Below are 13,100 nucleotides of genomic sequence, written 5' to 3'. Positions count from 1 at the left end.
GATCTGGTACCTGCACTAGTACAGGACCCATTTCATTTACCCTTCGCACAATTGCAATCCCATCTGTTACTGCAGGGTCAAACAAGCATAAACCGTTAGATTAATAACAAAAAATAACCTTAGTTCAATCATCAAAAGTCCACTTCTAGTGCAATCAGTTCCAGGGCTTTCCTCAGATAGCTTTGTGTGACTTCACACCAGTTTCAAATACTTTGTTTCAAACTGTCCATTACTTTTTTCTTTTCTCGTTGCCACCGATTTCATAGCACTATGTTCAGCTTGTAATGCTGGAAATTGCCTGTGCTTGGATATCAAAACTGAAATAAGTAAAACTGCCATCCAATTAACGGCATCGATGCCTCTAACCAATGACAGCAGTTAAAGAGGGTGAATTGTCTTACCCAAGAACACTACTGAGACTCTAACCAGCAACCCAACATTTACAGAATGATTTCTTTACTTCTTGAGCCATTGTGGTCCCCAATGGACACTGGCCATCTTGCAGGTCTTCAGTTGTTCAGCTAGCTGTGTCTTACTCATGCCAGTTTCCAGCAGTGTCAAGATGGCTGCCTTTGTGGTTTCAAATAATTATTGTGCTTTAGACAGAACATGTCGAATGAGACAAAGTGTTACATAATCAGTTGCATTTTAGTTGTGTTCACTACATGTTTCAGGTAATTACCTTTAGAGCTACCGGGCTTTAAAATGAACCAGACATCAAAGAAAAAAAGGATGGACTAATACTTTTATCGTATGACTGATTGTGAGTTGGATTGGTGCGGCGTCTGCTGGGAGGCGTGCAATGTACCAGCCTGTTGTGTTGAAGAGAGAGCTGAGCCAAAAAGTAAAGCTCTCGATTTACTGGTCGATCTACATTCCTTCTCTCATCTATTGTCATGAGTTTTGGATCATGACTGAAAGAATGAGATCCCAGATACAGGCGGCTAAAATTAGTTTTCTCCGTAGAGGGTCTGGGTTCTCCCTTAAGCCCGGCGTACGCTGTGTGATTTTCGGGGCGATTTTCCAGTCGTGCGAGAATCTTTCGGCCAACTTTCAGCCTGATCGTGTGTCGTAAGTCGTATAGTGTACAGGGGGTTACGAGGGGCGATCAGCCTCTCACGACCAGCTCCCGATCAGGAATCGGTCATTTTTCTTTTTACTCTTCCTCTCAGATGTAAACACAGCAGAATGGCAGGGATGCTATGAGTTAAATGCAGTTCTGTCTGTAAAATTGACAGACCGTAGTAGCCACATTTGTTCAGCCATCTCTTTGTCCAAACACGTCGTCGCCTTTTCTATTTAGGGCTTTCAGCACAAAATTGCACCGAGTTCGAGGTGGTTTTTAGTCGTACAGTGTGAACAGGTAGATCAAATGAGAACGTCGGGTCGAACATTAATCGTGAGCTGTGAACTCACACTGTACGACTAAACCCTGAGGTATAGTCGTACAGTGTGAGCAGTAGCTGGGTGCAACAATTGAAAAAAAAAATCGCACAGCGTACTCCCGGCTTTAGAGATAGGGGGCGGAGCTCAGTCATTGGGGGAGGACTCAGAGTAGAGCTGTTCCTCCACGTCAGGAGGAGCCAGTTGAGGCGGCTCAGGCATCTGGTTAGGATACCTCCTGGACGTCTCGATGGATGGGTTAAGGCCACGTCCCGCCGGGAGGAGGCCAAGGGAGAGACCCATGACACGCTGGAGTTATTTAGTTTCTCAGCTGGCCTGGGATGCCTTGAGATACCCCCTGAGGAGCTGGCCCAAGTGGCTGGGGAGAGGGATGTCTGGGCCTCCCTACTGAAACTGCTACCCCCGCGACCAACCCCGGATAAGCAGGAGATGGATTGATGGATGAGTGTGAGTTGTCTTTGGGGTTTCCTCCCAGTGGGACCCACCAGGAAGCACCCTGATCAGATGGATGGACCACATTGGTTCACCTGGACAGGTGAAACAGCTCCTAATGCCATCTTTAAGGCAAAGCCCACACATCCTCCAGATCAAGCTCAATTTAGGTTGTATCTGGTCATGATCCATATCACCTTTCCTTGGGGTTTTGTGTTCCACCGGGGGATCCATAGCCCAGAACCAATTACAGGAGCTCTAAACTAAATCCATACCCAGCAAAAACAGCCTTGGTGTAGAGATGGAGACATAATATGCGATAGGTCCCTACTGCCATGGAGGACGGAAACGAGCTGGGCTTGGCCCAAACACCAAGGCCGTTAGAAGTAGTAGAGTGCTCTGTTTCTTCCAACAAACTGACCATTTTCCACGAAACCTGATTTCAGCTGGCAGTAAGTTAAAGGCCCGGAAAAGCACCTGTTCCCCACAAGAACCTCTTAGTAAACAAGTTTTTTTTTTTTTTTTTTTACATATTAAGGACACATAAAGCTCTCATGTTATGCGTCTAGTCTTGTCCTGATTCTCCTGAGAGACAATCACCTCCGAAGGGTTCCACTGATGTCTGAACTGAAAGCAAGAGGTCTTTGTTTGGGTTTAGTGACGCCATGATGGGTTAAGGAAGTGTAGTTGGAGCAATAAGAGACAGAATTAATTTGATCTTTGAGGCACTTCTTCAATAAAACTCATCTCCCCGTTAGCGTCCCACGTTTAGTCACAGACGATCAGAAAAGATTAAAAAAAGAACCTGGTGGCGCCAATGAGAATGTGTCATTTACATCATTAAAAGGCATTGTCAATTTAGGATTTTCTTCCTACATTATAATACATAATAACTTAATTTTTTTTTATTTTGTCATCGTACATTCTTGCTTGGTCTGAGGCGTGGCCCCATCTACAAGATATAAAACAGAAATAAAGAAAAAGTGCAGTTAAAATCATCTTTCAGAGAACTCTCCTGTTCATCCCAGGATGTAAGATGGGCTGAGATGTTTTGATGATGGCAGGCACAGAATAACAGGTTTCTGTTCAGGCATGAAAGAGCTGGTCGTGCTTTGATTTAAGGATGGAAAAGGTCAGAAAGAAAAAGAAGGGAAGAGGACAACAGAAGGTCCGGGGCATCCTCGTAGTCCAGGGTTTGTTTTCCACCTAAAAACTATGACAGACTGGAGAGTCTGCTACTCGGTAAAACCATCCAATAGTCCAGGCAGGAATCTCTCCCGTTTGTTGGCCTTCACGTTCCTGCGGTGAGTTGGGCGTCCTCCTTGCCTTCCACAGTTGGCTTCTGGTGGTTTTATTTTCGGCGAGGACGGCTGCTTGGACAGACAGAAGGTGGGCGAAAGAGGAAGCTGCTCTCTCCTTCATACGGACTCTTCTGCTGATAGCAGCAGGGGGTTGATGTATTCAAATCCCTCGAACTCTGACTGGTCTATCCTCTTGATTACGTCCCTAAGAGGAAAGAGAAAAAAAGAATCACACAGGATGTTCCAGTAACAACAATCATCTCTGAAAATGTAATTCAGCAGACCTGGAATCAAAAACAATCAATCTGATTTGCTTTGATTTCCTCCAGTTCTTTTATTTTCTCCTCTTTATTTTTATACTTTTGTCCAAAAATGTACATAAAGTTGTTAAAATGACTAATTTTCATTATTTAAAAAGTGGAATCTGGGGTAATTTCATTTTACTGTGTCTCCGGTTCCTGGCAGACAGCACTGGACTTGTTTTCCCCTTTGGGCATTTTTTTTTTACCATGAATCCCTTTATCAATCTAAAACGTTGATGATTATCCAAAGGTGGAACGTACAATTAATGATTATAAAATAAAAACTGTTGTGCTTAATATTTTAATTTGAGCATTTAATCATTTAATTATCAGACATTTTATGCTTTTCATCAAAAAAAACCTCCAAATATTTTGCCAGGACATTGATAAGGAATCAAAATAAATACAAAATAAAATCAGATTATAAATCTGTATTTAAAGTTGATGAATTGGGAACAAAAATTATAGTCAGACTGAATTAATTAGTTTTTGCAGCTGTTTTTTCTATGTCTGCTTCTGTCTCCTTGAACCCCAGTCGGCCTCAGCAGATGGCCGCTCACACTGAGCCTGGTTCTGCTGGAGGTTTCTTCCTGTTAAAAGGGAGTTTTTCCTCTCCACTGTTGCTACAAGCATGCTTAGTGTGAGGGATTGCTGAAGAGTCAATGCAATCAACTGGTTTTCCTTAGATAGAAAAGGTTGAATCAATGACGTGTTGTGAAGTGGTGCTATAGAAATAAACTGAATTGAATAAAGACACCTGAGCTGCTTTAACAGCTCTGATAGCTCAGTGTGAAGAACAGCTGATCCCAGGCTGTTCTCTACGTCCAGTCTGTTCCTCTGCTTGGTTTGGATGTGTGTCAAAGCTGAAGGTGGACTCAAACACATTAGAAAAACAGGTTTTAGTTGATAAAAGCTTGTTTAATCTTTCAATTGGGTCCTCACAAAGCAGAACAGATACCAGCCCTATTTAATTTTACTACCTAAGAAATAAAATATTTTCATTTAAACCTTGCAATGGACTTGCTGACCACTAGGGGTAGGCGTGCTCCCAGTTGTAAAGAAATGGGATTGCTAACAGTGAAGCCTGGTTTAGGCTCAGAAACCAGGTCGTCTGCGTGTGTGTCGCAGTCAATCAACGCAGATATGCCCCCCCCACATGCAGACACTCTGTTGCACCTCCCCAAAATTGTAGGTGACTGCAGACAGTGCCACAGACAGGAGGCATATGATTGGTCAATTCTACATCCGCTCTACACTATGTGTGTTTCCTGTTTGGTTCCTTACCGGCTTGTTTTGTTTTTATGACCGCCATTGTGGAAAACGACTCGTGAAGTTGGACCAGCTAGAAGAGCGAGGTGCGCGAGAACGCTGGGACCCTTTTTCCACCGGGATCCCCGCTCTTTTTCGCCCTCATGTCCCTCCGTTGTCGGACAAACTTGCCCCCACTTCCTTACCGCCTCGGCCGTATCTAGATCCACAGCTAGTTCCTGATTGGCCCTTTTGCGTTGTGCCATGGAATAACATAGCGCAGAACACGCTTCAATATTGAGCATGAATAAAAAATATCTACGACACACTGCTGCGGGAGGATAACCAGCCCTTAAGTCACACATCATTTTATCCTTTTTTCTTAGGGCAACAGTGACGTTGGATGTAGGAGTTTGCCCTGAAATCAAAGGTTTGACGGTTCAAGCCCCGACTCCGACTTTTAGTGTCGTTGTGTCCTTGGGCAAGACACTGCCTAGAGGGTCAGGGGGCCCGATGGCGCCAGTGTACGGCAGCCCCGCTTCTTTCAGTGAGCCCCAGGACAGCTGTGGCACAGTGTAGCTTGCCACCATCAGTGTGTTCGTGAATGGGTGAATGAATGTAGTGTAAAGCGCTTTGGTCAAGTCTCCTGACTTGAATAAAGGCGCTATATAAGTACATGCCATTTACCATTTCTTAAAGTCAATGAGGGTATTAATCATAAACTGCTTCCCCACTGCTTAGCAAGAGCAACAATGATCAAAGAGAGCGCGAATAAAATCAGAATTGTTCTTAGACTGGCTTCTCATTTAAAGCGAACATAGGAGGTCAGCTCTTTATGTTTTATGATGACAGCTCTGTAGAGTCTGAATTTCCCACCTCCAGGAGGTCCTCTCTGTGTCCTCGACTCCACTGTCTACACACATATTTATTAGAGTTGCACAATTATGTCAAAATGTGTTTTCATATTTCATCTGGACCACACATAAGCACCAGAGGTTCATTGTTTCGGTGGCCTCGAATGCTCCTTTGTCCAGAGTGGTGCTGCTAGCTTCCATGCATGGATCTCGTCACTACCCGATCCATACCATCCGCAGATTTGCACATATTCATCCAAGTCACCAAAAATAATATAATTATGATACTAAAAGTACCTTTTTTTATCCTTAAATCACTAAAGAATTCTAATATAAATCTTTGCCTTATTTCTTTAGATTACGCACTAAATACCATAATGTTAACATGAAAGGAAACAATAAAACTCAGAAAGACTAGATTTATGCATTTATGTTCTCATGAAATGGATTATTAACCATTAAAACATTATAGTTTAGTATGCTTACTATTTTTAAAGAGGAAAAAAACGAAATTTAGATCTTTTTTACAAATTAAAATCAAAGGCGACCCTGATGTATATCTGCTTGCACATGCGCTAATGAGCTGATGGTACAGATCGGGTAGTTAGAGATCTGCCCTCTAGCTGCATCTTTCTCTTCCCTTGCCGCCACCCAAAGGGTAGGTGGGTGAAAGTTAGGGATCGACTCTTTTTAAATATAACGGGTCTGCATTTAAAAAAAAAAAAAAACTGCAAATGTGATTAATTGTCCTGCCTTCATGTAAAGGTGCACCACTGTTCAGGGACTTATGACCCTCATACCAACCTTTGAAGAACAAAAAACTGATTCCATGTCTTACACTGCAAAAATTGAAATCTAAAGAAGTCATTATTTCTTAAAATAAGTGCATTTTTTCTTGGATTGAGGAGGTAAGTGAGACACTTTGCCAATGGAACAAGATAATTTACATTTAAAATAAGAAAAAAACAATTGCATTGTCTTATTTCAAGTGAATTTTATCTAATTGTCTTATTTTAAGAGTAAAAATACTCATTCCATTGGCAAAATCTCTTACTTACCTACTCAAATTAAGGGTAAATACACTTAATTTAAGAAATCTTTACTTAAAATCTTGCCAATGGAACAAGACAAACAATTGCATTGTTTTATTTCAAGTGCATATTATCTAATTATCTAATTTTAAGAGTAAAAATACTAATCCCATTTACAGATCATCTTATTTATCTATTCAAATTAATTTAAGATGTTTTTACTTATTTCTAGATCGTTTTTTTTTTTTACAGTAATAAAGAGTTTTCCTTATTACTGCTCTTTACAAGCCTGTAGACTACAGATAGAATGAAGTTCTGTGGCTCTTTTTGTCTTTTTGATTCTTCCAAGCCACATTTTCACATAAGTTTCCCTAAAATCAAAGCAGCAGCCAAACTAGCTCCAAAGGGAGACAGTAGGAACGTCAGAACGGTTTTCAGAGAGGCGCTTTGCAGTGCAGGTGTCGTCTAAAGGAACAAGCTGCTCTTAATTTATCATCTCAGCCAATGAACTCCATCTTCTAAGGAATCCTAACAGCATGAGGCAAACTGTGTGTGGTCAGAGCCAGCGTTGGTTGGTTTGTACCTGCTCTGCAGGGCCTTAATGGGCCCGCTCTTTGTCTGCATCTCTTCAGAACAAAAAACCCACACATCTCACCCTCAGACAGGAAAATGAAAGTGCTGCAGGATAATCGAGAGCTCCGAGAGATTTTTTTTCCCTCTTCCTCCGAATGTTTCTACTAATAACAAAAGCATCATCACAGGTAACTGAAGTGGAACCCCATAAATAGAGGGTGAAGACTCGCTGGGTAAAAATAAATGGACTCCCTTAGCAACACTGCTGCTTTCTTCTTCTGTAGCAACAGGCTGTTTACTCATCTGTGTGTGCTGGGGTGGGGGTGGAGGGTGGAAGGAGCGACGGAGCCCAAAAAGGAGGCCTCTCGCTAGAAAGGCAGAGCGGCTTTCTCCCTGCAGACACTGAGCAGGGCTTTGAAGTTAAAACAAAAGGTGCGTTCAGTGGTCCACCAGGTGGGTGGGAGTCTCCCTTTAGGGGCCACCAGCGGTGTCAAACAGGTTGCCCATCCCACCCACACAGAGCACAGGGACAAGTGAATGAAACACTACAGTGTCTTTGCTGGAGTGCGGTGAGTGGAATATTGATGAAGCAAATATTTTTCTACCGTCTGATCTCATGTGAAGTACTCTCAGTGTAGGAGGAGGTCAACCAGCAAGACAACAATTAGATTTGGAACAGGGAGGGTCCCTGTGAAAGGCAGAGAGATGGAGCGCAGAGAGGGACCCACAAAGCTGAGAGGAGAAAACTCTGGTAGGGGACCAAAACAAACAGTCAGTACAACCAAAGCTGCATTTTTCCCTTGGAGGCCTGGATGACTTGAAAGCATTACCAGATGCAGAGAGAGGTTAGGAAGGGGGAAACCACTGCAGCTCGGAGCCTGGTTTTAGAAACGCAGCTCAGTTTTAAGACGGGAAAAGATTCTATGACGGGACAGGTGGCGTGAAGGCCAACAGAACCAGACAACGGCATATTCTGGTTTAAAGAGTTTTACCAAGACTAGGATGGCTCTGTCTCCGACCAGGGTCAGCTATGGATCACACTTATATTTGGAGTCTAATGATGGTGAGCTTTAAAGGAAAAGTCCGGTCAGCAAGGAATCATCAATGAATCATTAGCTATACCTAAAACTAAAACATTTGTGGCGATTTAATAAATTTAGCATTAATCAGTAAAAAGATAAAATGATAATTTTTGCCATTTTTCCCCAAATATAGTAACCCCTCCCTCCTGCCATCTTCCAGCAGTGACGTCACGGTGCGGTAAGCCTAGCGCCATTCTCCCTGCTTTACAAGCAAAATCAATGGGAACTACTAGACACATCTGCAATCAACAACAATTATTAAAGATTTCCAGAGGACTTCACCATTGAAATTCACCAGAGTTATAGTGAAACTGACAATGGCCACGTGTATGGCAGCTGGATGTTGGAATACATCGGGTAAAAGTGAAATAAAAAATGATTCCACCTTTCTGATTCCTGATCCTCCACGGATGGGTTGGTCGTTAGATTGCCAACTTGAAGAGGGAGGATTTGCCATCGAACTTCTGGCCAGAGAAAAAACACGTAATATGTAGCCAACATTTGAAAGAAGAATGTTTTCAAGATGACTTGGATAATAGCGCGTTGTAACAAACACCAGATACAGCACTGGGACTTGATCAACAGCCGATACCGCACCGTGACGCCACACACCAGTAGGTGGCAGTAGTGTTCTTTGACAAACACGGATGCCTCCAGTAAAGCACATTCAAATGAAAATGACTCTGAATTAAAAAAAACTTGAAAAGTATGTCATAATTTCATTTTAAAGTACTTTCAGAAGTTTGAATTCTGAATATGACTGGACTTCTCCTTTAAGTTGGAGGACAGACTTAACTATAACAGGTCATCACAGAAATGACTGTTGGCTCTATTCTGAAAACTCCCCTAGAAGCCCTGGAGATTATTTCACAAAGAACCAGAAAACTTCAACTGGAAGAAACCAGACTCTGATTCAGTTTTTTTCTGAGAACTGTTAAACATCTTTTTAGGAGTCTTTTCTGTTCGGCTCTAACTGGAGCTCTAGCGCGAGGCGACCAATCCAATGCAAGACAGACCACTAAAGAAAACCCTTCCTGCCTACAGCTATAAACATAAACAACAACACATCAAAAAATACTCTGGGTTACCAAAACATCTACTTTCCCTTTGGGATCGATGAAGTCTTTTAGCGTTCAACTGAGCTGAATTGAATTCGGTGTAGTGTTCCTGAGGAAGAGGACTTTACATTTAGCTCTTCGCTTCCAATGAAGGTCCTGATTGACTGAATTATAAACAGTTTTGATCGTTGGTCTCAGGATTAATATTCTATCTCTGGTCTTTTCCACATGTGCTTCTGTCCATTTCTGATTTGGTGTCATAGATATAAAGGACATTGTCTCGGAGGACTTTTGGTTTAACAAACGGCTCAATCGATAGAATGAGGTTTCCTCATAGCTGCTCTTCACAAACAGGTAGACTGCAGATAGAATCTAGTTCTTTGGCTCTTTTTTATTGACTCTTCCAAACCACATTAGGTTTCCCTTAAATCGAAATATCAGAGAGACTAGTTCCAAAGCCAGACAGAAAATGTCAGAATGACAGATGCTTTGCAGAGTAGATGATGTCTGCTGGTGAAGATTCTCAGTAATCCAGGTCATAGTCATTCCAAAAAAGTAAAAAAAAAAAAACAATCTACTGGACTTTGCTATGCTTCCCATCCAGGAAGCTTTTTTATTTCCAAATGTCAGAAATAGCGATGATGAGTTAAGGCTTTATAGAGTGGATCAAAACAAAGCCTTGTTTTGGCTTAGAAACATGCAAATTGAATCTGACGAGTGGGTCCGACCCTTTGGAATGGGGGTTGTTTTGTGTCTTTGTTAGCGTGTAATACCTGAAACCTGTCTATGTCTCTGAATGGGGGGTCGTTAAAGGCAGTTGTTGGCCTGGCTGAAGAGGAAAGGTGTTGTGGTCCCCTGTAATGGGGTGGGGGTTGAGATGATAGCAGAAAGGGATCAACTCAATTGCTGAATTTCAGGTTTTTGAAAGCTGAAATTTGAGTTCACGCCCTGTTTAAGGTTGGTGAAAACCATTCTGATCCATAGATCCATGGTAGAAAGATAATCAAGGATCATGAAGTTCCTTGTAAAGACAAGGACACATTCACCTCTCTAGAGTAAAACTGTCTTTTCAGGTGAGGATCAGACGTGTTTTGTTATCCAACAACAACTCTGACCTCAGTTAGCGCTCATGTTTAAGGGGAGCCAGACTGCTGTAAAGCAGCACCTTCACTCCTTCAGTGAAGTAATCCAGACATTTTGAATTGAGAAAGCTTCCTGGATGGGAAGCAAAATGTCTTCAGACTTGGAAAATAAAGTCCAGTGGATTTTTTACTTTAACTTTTTGGAACCATCCACCTCATTAACAGATGGAGACATAAATGTAGAAATAAGTTAATGTGGAAGTTTAGAAATACAGAAATAAATACGTGAATAAATAAATAAATACAAGTAGAAATAAATGAATGTAGAGATAAATATTCTGAAAAGTAAATAAATTATTCAAAATACATAAATAGGAGAAAATACATAAATAAAAGAGTGGAGAAATACAAAAAAAACAACAAAATTAGCCTTTTTATGATGGATCTCTGGGGCAGTTTTTCTGAGGACTTTATTCTGACTCTCCATCTTAGTTACTGGGATTACTTCTGACCACAAAAAACAAAAGAAAAACACAAAACAGTTTTAGTTTTACTTGCTTATAACCTTTTTAATAAATTTACTCTATGATTAATTAGAAGCAGGAGTCCTTCTCCCCTGATATCATGCTAACATACAGCTGAGTTTCTATAAGGTTAGGATCAGGTTAGTAGGTGATCAAGGAGGTCAAATCAGCTACTAGCAACTTCTACTTTCTGTCTTCTCCAGCAGAGGTGTGCTTTGCTTTCACTCCCAAATTAAGGATACACTCATTTTCTCATAACGGCAGACATCAATGTTTTAAGCAAAGCTGGACCGGAGCGTGGAACCCTGAATCCAGGGGTTCATTTCTAAGGTTCTGTTGAATATGAAAGGAAGCAAACGAAAAACTAGGAAAGATCCAGCAGGACCGTCCAGAAGTGAGCAGTGATGCAGTCCTGACCACAGCAAAGGGTTAAACCATCCACCTGGGACCAAGGAAAGAGGACACCAGCTGAGACTGCCATTTTCTCACAGACAGAGCTGGCATGAAGACCCCCTGCTCCCCGCTATGCTGGCACTGGCCCCCAGCAAGCTTGGCTTTTAATGTAGCAATGTAAATCTCAAACACGGAGGGCTTACTCTCTGCTCTCCCCACACAGCTTTCACTTCCCTTTCTTCTTGTGCCAAGCCCATCATGAGTGGGAGCGAGAGGAGACTGAAGTGCTTTTTGCATCACCCCCTCCTAGCGGGAGTGGGCGACGGCAGCCCCTCTCCTTGGTAACAGAGGGAAGAGAAAAGAGATGGGGAGACAGAGCGCGAGACGCAGGAAAGATGCTTGGGTCTTTCCTTTATTTTCCCTGCTTTTGGTTCATTTGTCTTTCATATGCAGGAGAAGAGAGGAAATCGGGGGATATAAAAAGTGTGAAGGATCCACGGCAGACATGTACCTGAAACGGCCTCCAGCTGCAGGTTTGACACCGTCTTCTGATGTGCCGTTTTGTCTGATGTCTCTACTTCTGAACCTCCCGCCACCCACCTGCCCCGTGACACTTCTATCATCAAATATGGCACCAACGAGTAGATCGTCTCTGGCCGCCGAGCTGAAGTTTGACGAGAATTGAAGTGCCTTCCACCAGGAATACACCAATGTTGTTCCAGTTCATAGTTAAAAAGGACGAGCTCAAAGTTCATAGCTCACTTTTCAAAATATATAAACTATAAATCAACTAGTTCAAGTTAAAAGTGTTGTGGAGGATTTTCGGAATTATTTAAAAGACCTGCCGAACCTCCGCCCTAACCCCTAAATCCCTCAATCACCTTATAGAGCGGGGACTATATAGTGGACTTTATAGTCAACTTAGTTAAGTGACCGTTCGGACAGATGATCACTGCTTTTTGCCCCCCGTTGGTCACGTAACTCCTCCTCCACCGCATGCTGCCTGCGCCATCTTTGTTATTAGTCAGGTAGCGACAGCCTATGGCAACAGCAGGGCGCTGTGACAGCAAATCCCATGATGCTTTGCAAGGAGAACTCTCTCCACAAAGCATTCTCGGATATATCTGCCTCTACTGAGGCCTTTCTTTTCACCTCATACACTTCATAGACACTTTTTCTCTTATGACCCTCGGCCATTTTCAAAGAACCTCATTGAAAAGGTGAGCTTACTGGGGCGAACACATAGGATGGTCTTAAGTAAATGTATCACCAGAATGATTGACAAATAGGGGGACCACTTATTGAGATGATCCACTCGGAAATAAAAGATCATCCTCTACACCTTTAAATTGGTAAATAAAGCCACAGTCATCCACAATAGAACCTCATATTTCCCCCTTTAAATGTGTGATCATAATATATAGAGAGAAATGGAAAGTACTGGATGAAGTCAAGGTATACTGGATATGCAGTGAAGCCTGGTGAAGGAAATGGGAAGGGGGATATCCTGGAACCACAGCAATGAATCCAGATCCAAACAGTGCCCAGGAACATGGATAAAGAGCAGGAGAGAAGAACCTAAGTGATAAAAGAAGGTAGAAATATTGGACATGTGTTCAGGAATCCTTCCCAGATTTGAACCTCACTGAGGATCATCTCTAAGCACTGAGAAGACCAGAACAAAAGGGACTAGAACCGCTGGGATTCTTCCTCTGCAACCTCTCACAGCCTTTACGATCCTACATCCTTCATCCATGTTTAATATGATCTGTTTGTTTTATCAGGATGACGAGGAAGAGGAGGAAACCTGTTTTGA

The 13,100-nt window shown here is 42.3% G+C and overlaps 1 protein-coding gene across 2 annotated transcripts in view; it reads right to left on the bottom strand.

The window, feature by feature from the left end:
* Positions 1-2,340: 2,340 nt before the first annotated feature.
* The window catches only part of prkcz (protein kinase C, zeta), a 226,405-nt gene continuing 215,645 nt past the window's right edge, over positions 2,341-13,100 (bottom strand). For both annotated transcript variants that reach the window (XM_038269023.1, XM_038269024.1), the window contains one exon: positions 2,341-3,342. In XM_038269023.1, the coding sequence (XP_038124951.1) occupies positions 3,255-3,342 (88 nt within the window). In that variant the 3' untranslated portion in view covers positions 2,341-3,254. The remainder of the gene's footprint in view (positions 3,343-13,100) is intronic.

The sequence above is a fragment of the Cyprinodon tularosa genome, unplaced genomic scaffold (assembly GCF_016077235.1).
Source record: "Cyprinodon tularosa strain WSP-4 unplaced genomic scaffold, ASM1607723v1 ctg716, whole genome shotgun sequence".
In the NCBI taxonomy this organism is placed as follows: Eukaryota; Metazoa; Chordata; class Actinopteri; order Cyprinodontiformes; family Cyprinodontidae; genus Cyprinodon; species Cyprinodon tularosa.
This window is presented reverse-complemented; position numbering and strand designations above follow the sequence as displayed.